Source organism: Epinephelus fuscoguttatus, linkage group LG17 (assembly GCF_011397635.1).
Source record: "Epinephelus fuscoguttatus linkage group LG17, E.fuscoguttatus.final_Chr_v1".
NCBI lineage: Eukaryota > Metazoa > Chordata > Actinopteri > Perciformes > Serranidae > Epinephelus > Epinephelus fuscoguttatus.
Genome location: NC_064768.1, coordinates 38327760 through 38347307, shown reverse-complemented (window position 1 = coordinate 38347307; position 19548 = coordinate 38327760). Strand labels below are relative to the sequence as shown.

The following is a 19548-nucleotide window of genomic DNA, read 5'->3' as shown; positions in this document are numbered from 1 at the left end:
GTTATTAAAACTGAAATGACCTCAAGCGATGCAGCATTCCTAACATATGTAAGGAGCAATCCATGCCTTGATGGTTTAAGCAGTGCTGATGTGTTCAAACTCATCTGAAGCATCACACACGCAGGAGTTTTCTGCAGAACTTTGTTGCTCCTCATCATCTTTTTTGTAGTTTAAAACAGAACAAAAACTCTTTGGAGTTCACTTTTTACACAAACACTGAAATGCAAACTCGTGCAAATATTATGTTGTCAAGGCAATTTGATCCCAACACGGCCAATGAAAACCAGCTGTTTTAGAGCTGAAACGATCAGTTGATTAAAAGGAAAATCAACCAGCTTCATAATTGATGGATCAATGGACAAAGTTTTCAAGGTATGGTGCCAAACATTCACTGATTCAAACTTCACAACTGCGATGATTTGCTGCTTTTCTTTATTTTAGTGTTTGTCAGCTGAATATCTTTGGGTTTCAGGCGCACACGTTGGCCTTGTGACATTAGAAATTTGTGATTTTCTAATTTTTTTTGACGTTTCTTAGACCAAAAGATTTGTGGATTGATTAAAAAAAATGGGCATCAGATTAATAATCATGAAAATAACTGTTACTTAAAGTCCAAGTTCAGTTTATATACAGTAAATTGGCTTTTCTACACTGAGGTTTCCATCATTGGTGGTGCTAGAATGAAGGAAGGCAGTTTAATTGAGGTACAAATCTTGAGTTTCTCCTTTACAGTCAACAATATGTTCACATTTTCCAACAGGACATGAATGCAGCACATACAGTACTTGTCTCCTTTTAGAGAATAAGTCCAAAATAGAGAGCCAAAGTCATGACGTCATGGGCTAACCTCTGCTACACTGGTGTTTGTAGCTCAATGACATCTTTCATTCAGCATTTTCTTCTGGAGTTTTCACTCTGGCTCTGTATGCAGCACAAAGACTCGCTCACCTCTCCATGATTGACTGACACTCCTTCCTCCAGGTGAACCGGCTTCCTCTGCGCAGCCTCAGAGGTCCGCCCACCATCCCTGCTCTGTCGCCTGCCATGATCCCCGTCCTCCAATCAGGTTCCTCCTTCACCAGAGACCGCATTGACAAAGTGGCCCCTGAGACAGAGAGCGAATAAAAAAAACAATCAAACTGTTGAGATTCATTAAGACAAAGGCAGTGAGTATGTTTAGACTGCAGCTGCCTGTTGCACCACATGAACTGAACATCACTCAAAACAAACATCTGTAATATGTCAGTTTGTATGTGTCTGTAACATCAGGTAGTATAAAATAAATACACTAACTAGTGACAGAAATTAACACCTACAACAGACAGTTAAATAAAAAAAGAGAAGGTAACGTGCTATTGTTTTAACTAGCTAACATTATCATCATTTCACAGTCATGGCTTCTGTTACTTTGATGTCATTTACTGAAGTGGGGAGGGTTGTATCACACAAAAAATGGACATTAATATAGATAAAAACTTTAAACAACCTCTATGTGCTGAAAAACAACAGAAGCAACCACATGTTGCCAGCAGTTGTTCCCATCTCCAGTGAATGCAGCATAAATTACACTGTTTATCATCATCATCATCATCATCATCACATCAATCATCATCATGTCTATTTCAAGTAACTGTAATTTGTACTACACACAGTGTTCACGTCTGCTTCATCATTAATGTAAATGGCTGTAGTCTGTCACAGGAAATGTGCTCCTGGTATAAATATCAAAGTAAAGGTTATTTTGACTGTTCAAACATCACCATGGTAACAAGGTCTGACTGACACCTGCCTGGGAGGTAGAAATTTTAAGTCACATCTTGACTCTATGATGTAGCTCACCTGTATCCGAGTATAGAACCTTTTCATATCACATAGGAAGCAGTTTATTAGCTGCTTCACACTCATACAGTGTGGAATGATGGAAAACAACAGGGAGGATATGGTCTGATATGATATATAATTATTATTATATTACATTTTTTCATTACTTCCCAGCACTATGTAATAGCCCCCAATGATATAGTTCATTAAATTAAAGCAACTGGACCCTGGGTAGTGTCAAAAAACGGATGGATGGTTAGGAAATAATAGACGATGCATTCATTAAGACTCATTTCAGTTTTTGCTTAAACCAACATTTGCTCATTATGAAACGATGAGCTTCAAAGCTACTGTAGCGACCAGCTGTGACAGTGTTTGCTACAGACTTTTAATACCTTGTGGGGATGTCACGAGAACTGGTACTTTGATACCTAACTGATGCTAAAATTCTAAAAAACGTGACTGTACTCGTCTTTGTCCATTACTGTAGGTACTGAAGACGCACTTATTCTGGACCTCACAGCGCAGCATACACACCTACGAGCATTCTAGTCTGCACTTAAATGCACAAAGAAGAATTTAACACTTGGCATGCGTGTTTTTTTTTTTTTCACTGCAATGGGAGTGCGGTTTATTTACAGTATGCTACAAATGACAGCATGATGAGGCGCTGAGTGTCTATTCACAGAGGGTTGAAAAATGTTCCTTTGGGTAAAACGCTGCGCTAATCACTGTCGATTTTTCACCAGCCGTCCAATCACAGTGGAGAAGGGGCGGGATAAACAGCCTACTTTAAAGACTAGAGTCTTATTTCATATGTACAAGTGCTGAACAACAGAGAAGAAAATATTTATGTTTCCTCTGCCACAAAATTGCGTAGATTACTTTGTGTTTAAAGTTGATCATCAAGAATTTAGAATAAAACATAAATGTTTTTAATGAAGGAGAATATGTTTAAGTACATGGGATTTATTGTTTTGTTTTTATTTTTTACCGTGGTATCAAATTGGGTGTGTAGAATTGTGGAAATTCACTGGTACTGGTATCAACTACTAAATCTGTGGTATTCTTACATGTCTATACCTTCTAAGGTTTTTTGTGCCAACACCTCGTTCTATAACGAGTTTTTTAATAAGATATAGCGCAACTCCCACACGACATTCAAACTCAGCCACATCTGAACTCACACTCAGCTGGTGCCACAGGCTGCTACTACGCCAAGGTCAAGAGGATTTTAACAATAAGGAGCTGCTTCTTTTTTTGTGTTATGGTTCAATCCTCTAGTTTATTTCTGTCATTTGATACGGTTGAAATGCATCCCAAGCTGACACAGACGCTGTGGGGTAAATGACATGCGGGTCAGCTGATGTGCGGGCGTCTCCTGTGGCGAGCTGCTGAGGCCGGGGCGGGGCTGGGAGGGCACGGTTACCTGGCTGGGCTTGGGCGGCCGCGGCAGCAGCAGTGTACCACGGCAGCAAGTGCATCAGCAGCTCTCTCTGCCTGCTCCACACTGGGTTGGGGTTGAGGTTGGTGTTGGGGTTGGGGAGGCTGCCGCTTGCCCCTGCTACCGTCCCGTCTCTGTCCCCTCCCCTGGCCCTGGGCATGGGGCTCACGCTGTGCTGGCTTTCACTCCACCTCAGCCCTTCAGTCGGGACAAAACCAACGGTCAGGCAGGCCACAGCCAGGGATTAGATTATGGACACCAGTTTAGGCTAATGCCATTGGAAATTGAGGGTTAATTGGGTTAACGGACACACTCCTGTAGACCTGCCTGGGAAGTTTCAGTCATATTAAATTTAAAAACAAATGCCTGCTTTATAATGTAAACGCCAATTAGGAGTCAATCTGATTAGAGTTGTGACGGGCAGGTCAATAGGAGCCAATATTGGAAGCAAAGCATTGTGGCCGCTGAGAGAATTAGTTATTGTTAGTATGACTGTTAATAACCAGTTTGTTAGGCATGTAGGAATGAAAACCAGCACCAGAGTACCTCCAGCATCAGGGCTGAGAACTACAGAGGAGCTAAGGCAAAGCTTGGGTGGGAGGGGAAATATAAAGGATTCAGATGAAGGGAGACAGCAGGGTCAGCAGATGGTCCGGCGGCGGCTCGGTTTATTCCATAGGACTGATTGTAAAAATGTGACTTTGACATATTTACACACAGTTTTTACAGTGAATGCATGCTGTCTGATAAACCAATAAAAGCTCTGTGCATCGCTACTCATTTAATATGTTGTAGCTTTTAAACCATACCAATTTTAAGCATCTATATCCATGTATCCGAGGACATGGAGAGGTCAACACCTACCCAAGCTGTTACTCTAGCCTGTACAGACAAACCGCATTCACCCACTACAGTTTCATTTCCAAACCAGAAGCCTTAATATTATTGATTAGCATCTCCTGTGACAGGACTACCTTTATCATTTGTCTTTCCTCTGAAATTATAGATTTGTCTCGTGTCCTTCCTTGACCTCACAGCCCTCGAGGACCAGGATGGAGTTAGCGGGAGGAATTAGAGGTGTGTACCATGCAGGAGGATGGATGGAGGGGGAAGGAAAGCAAGCAGTGGTTCACATTCACATAATACAGAAAATCTTATCTCTTTTTCACACACAATCCTCCCCTCCTACATTATCTAATCTATTATCATTAAAATGACACTCAACCTTGAGGCGCTGATCTGCACTTTCTCATAATCACTCTTCCTGTACCTAACATCCATCATCCTCGTAATGATCTATAATCCCACTCTGCTCTGTAATGGTCAGACTCTACACTGGCTCTGGATCACAGTCCCTGTATGTCCTGTGTGACCCCCGCCACCCTCAGCCTGCCCCTCGCCTCACCTGGGTTGTTCCTCTCCAGCAGGTACCAGCGGTAGAAAGCTCTGCGTTTGGAGTCGCTCATCTCCAGGCCCTGCTGCAGCAACCACTGAGAGATGTAGCTCTGGCTGATGCCTGCGCGCAGGAAGGAGAGGCATGTTATCTTAACACATTAAAGACATCGATTTACTTCATGGTGCACTGGTAGCATCTGTGCTGTTGAGATCGGCTGTGAGCCAGCTCTGAAATACTCCTGTTAAGCTAATGAAGTCGTCCCAATATCAATACCTTAATTAAGGACACGTGGTTTGGTGCAATACTTTGTGAACATGCTGCTACTTGTGAAGTTCAGCATTTATTGCTTAGAGGTGGAGTCTTGGCTTTGGACACCACAGGCCCCTCTCTACCTAGAGACAGAACCATCCTCGCTGTTGCACAGTTCTTCTTCTGTTATATTTAAAGGAATACTTCACTCGCAAAATGACCATTATTATATTTGAGCCAAATCTAGAAAGATTTAGGGTCTGGCTATGAGTAATGAAAATGGCCCAACTCGAGGGGCGGCACCAAGCATGCATTTGAAAATATCCCTGCACACAATTGGATAACACTACGGCCAATCAGAACAATACACGGGGTGACGTATCCAGAGCTTAGCTACCAGCGGAGCTAACTGGTAGATTAGACTCTTGCCGTATCCGGTCAGCAAAACAGCAAAAATGTCCTTCTTGCAAAGAAAAGACTCGAGCGCCGTCTTCTGTTCCTCTTTTAGAGAAAAAGCCAAGTCTAACTCGTTCATTGTAGCGGCCAACGCCGTTTCAAACAACTGGTGTTTATCTGTAGCCATCTTGCAATGTTTACTGACTGATTCCGGACTTCGTCGTCACAGCGCTGTCGTCATCTGTTTAGCTCGCCTCTGGCCCGCCTCTATACACCGATGTGATTGGTGCAGCTCGGCTCCAAGGGCATGGGTAATGAGCATCATTACTGAGTGCCAGAGTGACTCGCTGAGCAAATTCAAATTGTGCTCTCGCGAGAACTCTGGATTTCCAGGGTATCGTGTTCCCCTGATTTCGTAAAGAAAACTTTGTTTTTCTTACATCCCTCTGAGGTAAACAGAAAATCCAAAAAGGCATCATTCTTCATTGAACTTAAATAATAAGGTCCACATTTAACAACAAAACTACATCAAAACATTTTTACAAACTCTCACACAACTGCATGTGTTTGTAAAGTACTGAGCATACGACCAGATAAATGATGCTGCACGGGTTGTGTGAGAGTTTGTCGTTTAACTTGGTCCCAATTTACTTCAATTCATGACGAATATTTACCTTTTTGGATTCTCCGTTCACTGTGGAGGGATGCAAGACAAACAAAGTTTTCTTTACAAATACAAGGTAACGTGTAGCGAGTAACTGATTCACAAACAGTCATTTTGCAGGTGAAGTGTTTCTTTAATAACCTCATTTCAAAAGTGCATTAACAGGCTCTGTTTGGAGAACACGTCGAGCCAAGTGAAGAGGTATCTCAACGATCAAAAGGAGTGCTGGGTTGTTGATAGGGGCTTGTTGTACTATAACATGACATGCTGTATGTTTGACAATGTGACAATCCATTAATATTTCAGGTCGTAAAATGTCCATAAAGTTGTGTAAAAATGCCCACTGCAGTTTTCCAGGACCTGAGATGACATCTTGAAATTATCGGTTTTGTCCAATTTTTTACGATTCTAAATCGATTTACAATTTGAAAAATGGATTCTTCTAAAATTGAATAACTTGAAGTTGCTGTATGTGATTCTGGAGTTGTTAAAACACCAACGGCCAGGGTTGGCAGTCGGACAGAACCACCAGTCCAAAGCGTCAGTATTTGACGACCTGAGAATGAGACTCAACAATCAACTATCTTCCTCCAGAAAATCAAACTGCACCTTTCAAAATGAGCTTTGTAAGACACAGGTGAAGTATTTTGTGAACACTCTATACGCCATTATCCAAAGACCCGTGGCTGTATAGGATCATGAAGAACGTTGGCTTTTATCAGTGCGAGTGTTGCAGCAGAAAGTGTATTCTCTACTGTGTAATGTTAGTGAGGGCACTGCTGACTGTTTGTCCCCCGTTAGTCCAGAACCATAGACTGTACGCAAGGATGAACACTTCCTCCCACTGTACAAATGAAACCAAAATATCCGAGATATGGGTGATTGTCAAGTGGAGCTGCAGTATCAAGTTCCCGCCCATAAACCCATCTGACCCAATCGCAAGCAGCGCCATTATTCGGGAGCATACGAATTAGCACAGAAAGCTGTCCATCATGACGTCACACCTCTCTTTTTTTAGCATCAAATAAAACCAAACTATCAGAGAAATGAACACTTTACTTGACGTGTGGGCGACTGAGACGCTGGCCTTATTTTCGGGGAGCTGTCATTTCGTCAGTCTTTATATACAGTCATTGTTCTGAACACAGAGGCCAACGTCTATAGAAGAATCTAGACACTCAGTCAGTCAGTACGTTCACATGCCCAGTTAAGTCGAGCTACGGTTATCGCTTGACGAGGTCATTTAATTGAACTCCTGTGCTTGTCGCAGTATACAAGCACAGGAAGGGAATCCATTTATTGAGCCAAGTATGTGCGACTCCTCTACGACAGGTGGAGATATGCCTCCTTTCAGCTTGTTAGTATTGGACTTTTTTCCTGTTGACCTATTACGTCACAGACCAAACAATGGACAAACAAGTTAGCTACGGTTAGCTAGCAGCTAACTGCTACCATGGTGGACAACTTTACAGCTCTGTTCATTTGGTCCATCCAAAAAGTCACGGCTCTGGATGTACATTTCTCCATGTTGTTACCGGCTTCTTCTTCTCTTACACATTTAATGCTATTGGACTTCCGGGTCAAAGCCCGGGGCGGAAACTGTGGAGCATGCTCAGAGCGCCTCAGCCAGTTTGGGTCTGATTGGCTGTATACATGCAGGAGTCACATGATCTGGGTGTGTTCACTGTGAGAAGTTAAATTTAGTTTGATTTCAGTCAGACTAACATGTTTACATGTGTTATAAAAGTCCATTTTTAGTCGGACTAACACAATAAATCATTTTTCTATGATGTCATGTAAACTCACTGACTGTTGATGGTCTGTACATTACACTTTCATTTCACTATTTTCATATGTGCAGAGGACTGTAAAATATTTCCAAACTGAATGATGTTGCCAACTCACACACACATTTTTCTGCTCAGTCAGACAGTGACCTTCATCATGACCAGTTAACTCAGCAGACAGTTATGTTTGGACTAAAAATACAAGTGAGAGCTTTGGCCCACAGTGCACTGGAGTGAGATCCTGAGAGCAGTTCCCCTTTTCTACTTACTGAATCAAGAATCAATCTTAATCGTGACATCAAGAATCACATTCAGATGAGTTATGACACTGTCAAATATTCCCACAATTCATTTCAGCAGTTCTTATAACACTTTGACATGTGTGCTTGTAGCAGTTTAACAAGCTTTGATAACGTCACAGACTGGGCACAGTACCTGTAACTTGGCCTACGATGGCCTGAGAGATCCTGCGATTGTTGAGGAAAGTTTTGATCTCTTCTTTCACCAGGTTGCTGTCTCTCCTGCAAAACCAACACAAAGCCGTGGAGGCATTAGAAGTGTTACACTGTGGTTAAAACACCAGCCTTTGCTCTGACTAACCTTATTCACTGATGCTTCTCTTTTTTCAGCCATCCCCAAACACTTGACCTGAATTAACTCCAGTAAAATTCTGGAGAATAAGCCTGCGCCTCGGGGGACACTAGCTGTCATTATCTGATGTTATAATAGTCTCTCTTTGTCTCTACCATTCTTTGGTCTCGCTTCCCGGCTCGTCCTCACCCAGCTGTCTGATAACACTAAGCTCCACCGTCCTCCTTCTTCCCTTACCTCATGTACTCCTCCACCTTCTCCTCCAGGTCCCACTCCTCCTCTCCCATCATGTCGTAGCTGAATGACCGCTGGACCGCCACACTGGGAGGGTAGAGGGGCGGAGGCGAGGCCTCGTAGCTATTGCTAGGGGACAGAGCGGCGCCGTCAAGGCCGGAGGTCTGCGTGGTAGCAGAGGCTAAGGAGAGCGAGGAGGAGGAGGATGAAGATGAGGACGGGGCCGGAGCGGCTGTGGTGGGGGTGTTGTTGGACGGGGCAGGTTGGGAGTCACAGTGCGACGGGCGGTGGTCCGGGTCGAGCCTCTCCAGGGACTCCAAAGCGTGGATGATCTGAGGTTTGGTCATGCCGGATAGACGCAGGCGCTGCAGGAGGTCGATCTGCTCGATGGTGTAGCGCGGCTCCACCTCACAGCACTCCATCCTGGCATCTGCAGACACAACGTGGGGGTGCACGTTTGATCAAAGGGAATCTGAGACTGTCACTTTGAAGGAAATACAAGCCCATTATTGTAAGTGAATATGAATCAACTGTATTAATACACCAAAGGTCTGCACGCTGGGGTTGATTTCTCACCAGATGAACAGCACCCCAACACTGCACAGAGTGTAACCAACACATATACTGCTATATTTATCTCTACCTTTGATCAGAACTTAAATTTAGATAATATGTCCCAAACTTTTTCAGAACCTGCAGACAAACTGATCAGTGATGAAAGGATTATTAATAGATAAAGAAACCCAAATAAAAACAGACAGTCAGAGCTGGATTCAAACACTACACTTTCTTTTTTGGGGGGGTTCATTTATCTTATGCAGATCTGACTAAACTGATTTTAGTTATGCTAATAGCACAGAACTTTGAGTAAGACTGGTTTGAAAAGCTGAACTTAGGAAAAAAAACAGACTGCATTCTCCTCTGAAGAACCCTTGGGTCATTCAAAATTTTGGCACCCTTTCAAACACTTGGCACAGACACTTGGGGCTAACCTTGCTCCATTTGTCCAGGGTGGAATTAAAGTAAGATCACCCTGGCATTCATAACCTAACATCAGGTCCGCTGGGCCTAGACACATCCATCCATCCATCCATCCATCCGTCTTGTCATGTCCTATACCTGTCAGTCAAGGATCGTAGAGAGCCTTGCCTCTGCGTTCTCCAGCGTGAACATCACACTGAACTCCTTTAGAGAATCTAACAATTTGACATGACCTTGCATACTTGAAAGGGTAGACATGTGGGACGACACAACTTTGCACGTTTTACCAATCTGGCGAAACCACTCTTCAATTCGGCATAGGTGTGATTTTGTAAACAACGTCACTTCCACCTAAACACAAGGTAAAGTTGCAAAAAGCACAGCGAACTCCCTTTAAAAAGTTTGTCCTGTTAAATGAGATGTGAGCCACTCACTCGAGCATTTTGAAGATGTGCACAACTGTCTTGTATTTACCTTTGTACACAAACAGGATAAAGTTGACCTACTAGATGCAAGAATTCAGTTTCACATGTTGTGTTTGCGGGACAGACAGGCACCATCACACCTACACTAAGTCTGCCAGTTTACCACACTGGTGTTTTGGTCATTCCTGCACAAAACTAAAAGGTCCAGGACAAAGCAGCAGGCTGAGTTTAGCTTTAAAAGTAAGTTAACGGTGTCCCGTGTCTGAGGTGGTCTTACCTGGAGGAGGGGGTGACACAGACAGGCGCCCCGGGAGTGGTTCAGTGCGCGGGGTCGCAGCGGGGACACACCACTGTCGCATGGCTCCGCGGAGTTCAGCTCGGCTGGACCTCTACAGAGTCACACAGGAGACGTGCTGCAGTGTGTCGCGGTTAAGCTGCCTCCATTAGCATGCTGACAGACATACAACAGCAGATGACTCGCTAGCAGGCTATGGTGGCTAAGCTAACACCGTCAACTCCGGCTGGTTCCCCTGAGCTGAGCTCCAGCCTCACACCGATAGCTGCCTGCTGCTACCTACTTGTGTCAAGTTAGCCAGCGCGAGACAGACAGAAAGCGGAAGTAATACAATGCAACCTTCAAAAATAAAAGCATTTGTGGCATCTAAAGACAATGTCCAGTTTTTTTTTTTTTAAATTTGTATGGTTTCTCAAACAACAACAACAACAATAATAATAGTAATAACCTCTCTGTGGCTTAGATTATATCCCCACAAGAACAGAAAGAACAGTTCCAACTATTAAAACTTTACTTCTGAACAATACGCTTTGACTTAGGGACTGTACTCTATTTATCAGAAGAGGCAGGGGTGTGACTTCATTATTACTATTATAATCATCATTATTATTATTTTATCATGACTCTCTCTCACACTACAATATTTTTCCTTGAGTTTCCCTTTATTTTTTATTTTATTTAACCTTTATTTAAGCAGGCAAGTCATTAAGAACAAATTCTTATTTACAATGGCGGCCTGACAAAAGGCAAGAGCCTCTTGAGGAGAAGGGGACAGGGATTAGAGGGGTATCAAAAGATAAAAGAAACAGCAACACATACAATGTGCATTACATAAAAGACAAATAGCATAAAGTGGCTAACAGAGAGCAGCATCACATAGTACAGCAACAACAAAAGTAGCGCACACATGCAGCAGGACGGACAATGCAACATCAGCAAAAATAAAATAAGTAATGCAACAAATAACAACAAATATACAAAAACAGACTGGCAGAGCAATAACAACAGCAGCAGGAACAAGAAGCATACAATGAGCAAACAGAAAGAAGCCGGCAGACAGAAGTTTTAGAAAGAAATATTACTGGGTCAAGAACAGCTGCTCTGAGTGATACGGGAAAATGCATGACCCTCTCTCCATCATAAATAACCACATTTTCGGGAATCTTGTGGGTCACGTGATTTCTGTGGGATTCCCGCGGGATGGGACTCAATTTTTACGTGACTAGGACAGGACAAGAGAAAAAGACAACTGGACAAATCAGACGGGAATCATATAATAACTTATTAATATAAAGTGAGTCAGCAGCTATTACTTTGTTTCCACAGAACACAGGGAATATATGTGTGAGAACACGTCATTTTACGTTCAGCATGTCAAGTACAATGCATCATTTGTTAATATAATATTATCACGATGCTAATTACTATTAGCCAATTCATGGTAATTCCGATTGTATGTTAGCATCAAGCTAATGAACTCAGCCAGCGCGATTTATTTGACACACTGTTGTATCAGTTCGAATCAGAATAAGGTTAATTACAAAGTAGGTTTTCATTTACAACAAAGGTGCATACAAGAAACATATTAGGAGGAAAGGAAATCAAATGTAAAGGTAAAAAGTACCACAACAGTTAAGAATAAAATACAGGCTAGAATAGAAATATTACAATAAAAATATGGAAAAAAAACTGTGAAATAAAAATGTACAAGAACAGAAAAATTACAAAAAAAATATTGTGAAAATATCTTAAAATAAATGTGTACAATATAGTTGTTTTAGCTGTTGTCATAAGTTATTTCTTAATTCAGCATCATGCTGTACTCTATAGTTGATTGAATATGCATAGTTTTATATATGAATATGCAGCTTTGAATGAATGCTATATTATTTATAAAAATATAACATGGGATTGGGACAGGACGAGTTATTTTTTGGGAGCAGGATGGGACTGGAGTGACAATTTACTTATGTGTCACCCTCTAATTCACATGAAATGTGGGTATAGAGCAAATATGCAAACAGCACGGGAGTGAGTTTTCACCTAAACAAACAGCTAACTTCTTAAGCAAAATGCAAATCCTTAAAAATCGCATCATGACACAAGCTGTGTGCACTCAGCAGAATATGGCTGCATGACCGCCACACACAAAACCAACAAAAGTTATTAAGCCTCCACATCACACACACTCATTAAAGCAAACCTGCTTTTTACACCACTAGCAAGTTTATGGGTTTCAAGGGTATTAAAATTAAATACAAAATTAGACAATTTAACATAAAAAATCCTTCTCCTAGGCAAAATAAGAAACATAATTCCATTTTTTTTTGAAGTGCCTGCACCATTTTGCACCGACCCCTCCCCTATCATAAGTAATGAACAGTCCCTTACAGTGGCGGTCGGCTGCATGTCCAACCTGCACACTCTTTGCCCTTCATGGCACAGTTACAGTACGTGAACTATAGGAATAAACTGGTCCTTTAAGTTATAAGTGCTGTATACAATAACAATCAAATAATTTTATCAGCTCTGATGCAAAGTTAAGCAAAAGTGATATGCTACACATTTGGAGAGATGATTTACCACTGTTTCAATCTAACTGTATAATTGTAAATTGGATGTTAGGGACTGTTATGAAGGAGGAAGGGAGTGGCGCAGAAAAGGGGGAGGCATGTCAAATAATTTCTTAAACAAAGGGGAGGGACTTGTGTTTTTATTCTGGCTTAGGAGAGGGGCATGCAACTTTAAATGGTTGTAGTCTGTCTTTATTTTACCACTGGTGTTTTAAAGAAAACAGGCCTTTCAAACATGCCTATGGGCGAGTTAGTTGCACCATTTATTTTAGCCAGAAACTGTTAAAAAACACATCATGTGTGACAAACTTCTGTCATCAAAATCACTTTATTCTACGTCCCATTTAAAATTTGGCCAGATACAAACTGCACTGCATGACGAGAGTGTAAACCCACACAGGGGCTCAAGGGAAAATATTTGTAGCTCAGGAGGAGCAAAATAAATACATAAATAAATAAAGAGTCACATCTCCTCTGATAAGTAAAGAACAGTCCCTTAGTGTAGACATGAGCTCCACCTCTGTAGCTTGTTTCTGAAAAGACTTTGTATACACTGCGCTCTTATTTTGAAAGACAACGGAAATGTCTTACTAGCTTGACACTTTAAGTCTGTCTTCTCTTGACCAACAACTTATCTAAAACTTGCGATATTTAACTTAAATCGACCTTATTTCAGATCAGCTGCTCCGCGTGAAACCTTCACGGTTATATGAGGCTGCTAGCAAACATTTGGTGCATGTTAGCTCGAGGGGCTGGGAGGCTGGGACACAGCTAGCACAGTTAGCTCGCTAGCTAGCTAAGTTAGCCGCTAGCTAGCAACGGATTGTCCCAGCGCGGAGCAGCTCTCTCTTACCTCCCGGTGCTGTGGGGAGACAGCGGCAGCCGGCTGGACCGAGAGGGAAGATGGTGAAAACTGTGGAGAAAGTGGAGGTCCGCCCGAAACCCGCTACAGAAAGTAACTCCTCGGTCCGCAGCAGGCGGCGGATTAACGAGCAGAGGGTGAACGGTGCAGGGTCATATTGTCTTTCAGCTATGCAGTGGGGAAATAGTGTATGCAAATGTGGGGAGTCTGTCTCAATTTATGACCCCTCACCCGACACCACTGTCAAGGCAGCGAGAATCATAATCATCATTTCCGGTTATACTGTACTTTAAAAATACCATGTCTCACTGTAAACAGCACTGTGAGCACAAATAAAAGTTAATTTTACATTTGGGCAACATTATTTGGAAATTAAAAAACAAACAGTGCTCTCTCATATATCTAGTTTATTGACATTATATTTTTAACAGTTAAATAGTTTTATTTTGGTCAGCTAAAGAAAAATGTGTCACTAAATATATCTGCCTTGACGCAGCACCACCCGACACAGAAGTGCGTTTGTCTGCAGATGTAAGCTGCCTTTCTTATTTGCAAGCATTTAAAGAAAAAGTAAATAGAACAAACAACACATAAGTAGTTTACTTTAAAACACTGGAAAAGATTTCACCTCATGACATGCTGTGGGGTCAGTGGTGCACCCAGAACTTTACAGAGGTGACCAGATGGGGCCACTGAAACACACCAAAACCAAGAGTCTTCACTACATTTCAGGAATTTGATCGCTGTTCAAGTACAGAGGCTATATATATGGTCCTATATGGGTATATATATGGTTTAATTTGAAGGAGGAGAGCACTGGAACCAAACTGGGAGCATCCTACTAATGTTTGGGGAGACTTGACGGTACCCACTCAGACATCTTGACATGAGAATTCATGGGACCCTTTAAAAATGGCCATGCTAGTTGTTCTGTCGCCAAAATTAAGCCCAGATTTGGAGCATTATTTACCCCGCTCGCAGACAAGCTATGCCATCGTCGGTGGTAGCAGTGGATGCCTTAGGTTGTCTAGTTTAATAAGATACCACTACCTTAACCTCCAGCTTTAATATGAGTGTGCTACAGCCTCTTACAGTGACAGTGATGTCAGCCTCCAAATATTTTTGCCAGGGGAAGCAGTGGGGAGGCCAGTAATTTTACCATGGGGCCACGGCCCCCTCTTGGAGGCGCCAATGTGTAGGGTTGCTCAGGAATCCCTCACAGTTGTCTGATTTTAAATATTTGTATGTGTATGTGTGTGTGTGTGTGTGTGTGTGTGTGTGTAGCTGTGTTGTAAAATGACAAACAAATGAACCTTGTAAATTTGTAAATGCTTTGTTTCATGAATCATTTAGTGGATACGCACTGATCAGTTCTCATTTGCACCCTACAGCCTGATAATACATATTAGCCCAGCTTTTCTTGTTTAGTTGACTAAACTGATTTTACATGCTGGTTCAAATATTGTTTTTGCTTGGAGTTGCAGGTTTACTATGAGTCAAAGAGCTTTAGGCAAGACAGGTTTATTTAGTGTCACAGCATCTTTCAAACACAGCTGTAATTCAAAGTGTTATGACACAGAGATGAGAAGATAATTATGCAGTGTCACCACTGATTTACCACTGATGACTAAAAAATGACACAATTGGTAATTTGTTTCAAACAAAACATTCTCCCCTGCGTTTGGCGCCTGGGCTGTTTTTCCCCTGCACCATCCGGGTGCCTCTCAGTGTAAAATTAATTAATTTTGGTACAGTCCTCTGAAGCCTGCAGAGGGACCAGAATTCAACCTCTCTCTTACAGGTGGGTTGAACTTAGACAGCTCGTCGTGTGATGTGATACTGCTCCAGTGTCTGAATGATATTATGTCATGTTGTCTTGGTACCCAAACTGGGTAACATCACTTATAGTCAGCTCTCAGAGCTGGAGGTTACTTTGGGCCTCCCACTCTCCTTGCATTTTTGCACCTTGCAGACAGCCTGCTGCTGCGGAGAGTAAACATCAGCTACTGAGAAATCTGATACACCAAGATTTAATTGTCCAGCTTCACACAGTCAGGCCACCGACACATGCAGTCTGTATGGTCTGAATCCAAAGGAATACTTCGTCTTAGGGCTGATGTGGATGTGTACTCTCTTTCCAGATGTCATCCATTGTAGAGACGCTTAGCTGAACTGTGGACCTCCTCCTCAGTTCTGGACAACATATAAAAACTACAAAACAGTTCAAGCATTTTATGAATTAGTGTCTGACTAGTCCATACCCATTGGTAGCTTTGTCACCTTCTACCTATGCCAATCCTCAATGCCTATGTGCAGTTTCACATAGATTGACCACGTCAGTGAGTAGAAAAACGTGGGACAGACAGAATGACTGACTGACAGAATGACACACTGACAGTTTCCGTGATTATGTACAGCATACCATACCATGACTTAGTCATACCAAACATTAGAAACAACACCAACATTGGTCCACAGGGGGAGCCACAGCGATCGGTCACATTTTAGCCATTTTGAAGCATTTTTCTGTTGTTATAGCGCCACCCAGTTGCCAATTAGAGTTAAATTTCTCCAGTCACCTTGAGGTGTCCTGTTCTACATATCTACCAAGTTTAGTAAAAATCCATATGGCGGTTAGGCCTAGATAAGAAATGAGCTCTCTAGCGCCCCCATTTTGTTTGATGGGGTCAATAATGGAGGGGTCCCCTCAGATTATGTGTGGTCATATGCCTACAAAGTTGCGTGGTGATGGGTGAAACCCTTGAGATGTTCTACACCTTTATGTGATGAGCCACGCTCTCCGCAATATTCATTGCCTTATAGAAGCTCAGTTTTAGGAAGTTTTCCAACTTTTGCCAAGAGGGAACTTTAGATATTGCTCCCTAGATTATGTTCACCCAGTTTCATGCAGATCGCTCAAACTTCCTAGGAAGAGATCCATTTGAAGTGTTTCTCAAAAAATTCAAAATGGCGGAAAATCTATATAAGCGGAAGTTATGGGTTCTTGAGGCAAATGTGTTCCTCATGAGGAGAGGCATCTCTGTGCAAAGTTTCATGTCTCTACCACATACGGGGCATGAGATATGCCCATTCAAAGTTTGACATTTCAGTGGGTTGCTATAGCGCCCCCCTTTGGCCAATTGATGTAATATTGCTTCATTGGCATCCTCCCATGACCCTCTACCACTGTGCCAAATTCTGAGGAGAAAAATGTGGAACAGACATGCAGACAGAGTTTTTGTAATTATATAGTAAGATGTGCATTGAGGCTGTGTCCATGACCTCATAAAGGTAACTGTATTTGACTCTGTTGTGTAAAGACTGAATTAATATCAATTATCTACTAAAAAACAACCTGCCTACAGGTGAGAGGTGCTGGTGGGTGGACTGTTTTTACCCTGGACAGAGTCAGGTCAGGTCAGTTCATGCTGTAGCTTATATTTAATGTAAATATGAGAGTGGTGTTTATCTTTTTATCTCATCCTCAACAAGAAGGCAAATGTGTATTTCCCACAAGGTTATTCTAACTCTTTGAAGGGACCATTCACACCAAAATCAGAATCACACATTCTCCCTCTTACCTGTAGTACTGTTTTTCAGTCTAGATTGATTTGATTGAGTTGCAGAGTGTTGGAGATACTAAGTACCAAGTACCAAAAATACATTTGAAAAACTCAACAGCAGTGTCTCTTTCCATAAATCATGACCAGGTTATTCAAGATAATCCACAGACGTTGTTACAGCCAATATCTCCAACACTCTGCAACTCACACCAAAGCAATCTGGATAAAATGAGACAACAGGTAAGAGGACGAACATGTACTTCTGATTTGGGTTGAAGTGTTTCTTTAAATGTCTTACATCTAACTTGAACAGTGTGAATTAGTATCTAGCAATGTCCCTGCCTCTCTCTGTCTCTCCTTTATCAAGGTGTTTGCTATCACCAGTAACACCAGTGACTGCAGTGTGAAGCATGAGTCTATGTTTGCTTTGTTTAACATTCCTCCCTCCCCTTCAACCCGTGCCAAGAAGGCAGCAGTAATAAGTGCTATATTAAAGAGCCTTTGTGCCTGACGTGCTCACTTCAGTTTGTATCCAAGCCATCTGTATTTGAGCACTCAGCAGAGTGTCTGCCACATTTAGGGGCCTTTTTGGGGCTTCTTTTATTTCGAGGTGGTCCAGGCTAACATCTGAAACAACATCATGAACTGGGCCTTCCTCGAGGGCCTCCTCAGCGGGGTGAACAAGTATTCCACAGCGTTCGGTCGCATCTGGCTCGCCATCGTTTTCATCTTCAGGCTCCTGGTCTTCCTGGTGGCCTGTGAGAAGGTCTGGGGTGACGAGCAGAAGGACTTTGATTGCAACACCCGGCAGCCCGGTTGTCACAATGTCTGCTACGACCACTACTACCCCATCTCCTACACCCGACTCTGGGCTCTCCAGCTGATCTTTGTCACCTGCCCATCCCTTCTTGTGACGCTCCACGTGTCCTACCGGGAGGAACGTGAGCGCAAACATCGGCTGAAGCATGGAGAAGATTGTGTCCCTCTGTATGATAACATGGAGAAGAAGCGAGGGGGTCTGTGGTGGACCTACTTCCTCAGCCTGCTGTTTAAGATCATGGTGGATGGTGTGTTCGTCTTCCTGCTGTTCTACATCTACGAGGCCACGTTCTTCCCACCGCTGGTGAAATGCAACATAGAGCCATGTCCCAATGTGGTGGACTGCTACATCGCCAGGTAAGACTACCTCTGAGATTCTAAAGATCCAGGAATCTGAATGGCTGAATTTGGCCTCTGACTTCCAGTTTCCTCTAAAGCAATCAATATTAATCTTCTCTTTCTCATCTCTGACCTTGTCTTTCAGGCCGACAGAGAAGAAAATATTCACCGTCTTCATGGTGGTGACCAGCTTTGTGTGCATCTTCCTCACTTTCTGTGAGGTCCTCTACCTGTGTGGGAAGAGGTTCTGGGAGTGCTGCGGAGGAGGACAGAGCGCGCTGAGAGAAAACTCCTTCATGATGACCAGAACTGGGAGAGAGAACTCTCTGTTCAAAGAGCCGCTGCCGGAGAAGATGAAGATGGTCGACAACGGCATAGCAGGCGCTGCAAAGGAGAGTTCAGCCCCAGCGTACAGCATAGCAGTCTCCTGAGATACATGAGTCTTGTTAATGAGCTTGACCTGTGAGAATAGAGCTATGTTTGGTAGCTTCTGTACTGTTCACCACATTTGTTTACAAAGGTCATCTGTTTTTACATCACAATTATGTAACATGTTTGTCCCATTATACTGTTGCCTTTTTAAAAGTTTGTGATCCAAAATAACTGATGCACACAAAAAGTGATTGACTGTACTTTTTCTATTTATACGATTATTTGTTACATTACATCATTTTGTTGTCTGCATGGCCACATAATAAAATTGCTTTACCCATTCTGAGACGTGAGAGCTGCAGTGTGTGTATATTAACAGACAGTTGCATGAGCACCACAACAACACAACAACAAAGACAGTATTTTCTAAAATAAACGATCATCCTGTGAAATTAACTTGGTTACATATTCCAATTTTATTCTGTTCGGAAAAGTTTTGGAAATCCAGGTATTAAACTGATGACCTGCGTATCATTCAGGATATTTTTTGAATGGGTGCTTTGTCAAATTTGTTTGGCAAAGACATTTTCAATGAACCTACAACATGCAGGGCAGATGCAAATGGGTGCAGCAGACTAACGTCTAGATGATGGATTACAACATGTTCAAAATTAATCAGAAAAACCACACCGTGACATTCCAAAATGTCTTGGGTACAAAATGATCCACACATGGTC

The 19548-nt window shown here is 42.4% G+C and overlaps 2 protein-coding genes across 10 annotated transcripts in view; one reads left to right on the top strand and one right to left on the bottom strand.

The window, feature by feature from the left end:
* Positions 1–19548, bottom strand: part of zgc:91944 (uncharacterized protein LOC436941 homolog) — a 142281-nt gene that overhangs the window by 13929 nt on the left and 108804 nt on the right. For 4 of the 9 annotated variants that reach the window (XM_049602054.1, XM_049602057.1, XM_049602056.1 and 1 more), the window contains exons 2-7: positions 13710–16495; positions 10266–10377; positions 8586–9012; positions 8193–8278; positions 4671–4781; positions 949–1105 (exon numbers count right to left, since the gene is read on the bottom strand). In XM_049602054.1, coding sequence (XP_049458011.1) covers positions 949–1105; positions 4671–4781; positions 8193–8278; positions 8586–9012; positions 10266–10347 — 863 coding nt within the window. In that variant the 5' untranslated portion in view covers positions 10348–10377; positions 13710–16495. Of the gene's footprint in view, positions 1–948; positions 1106–3250; positions 3464–4670; positions 4782–8192; positions 8279–8585; positions 9013–10265; positions 12147–13709; positions 16496–19548 lie in introns of those variants that run through there. The other 5 variants (XM_049602049.1, XM_049602053.1, XM_049602052.1 and 2 more) reach the window with 3 other exon arrangements.
* On the top strand, positions 16860–19157 carry LOC125904609 (gap junction beta-4 protein-like). Its single transcript, XM_049602151.1, has 2 exons — positions 16860–18457; positions 18585–19157. The coding sequence occupies exons 1-2, from the start codon at positions 17922–17924 to the stop codon at positions 18868–18870; spliced, it is 822 nt and encodes a 273-aa protein (XP_049458108.1). The 5' UTR covers positions 16860–17921; the 3' UTR covers positions 18871–19157.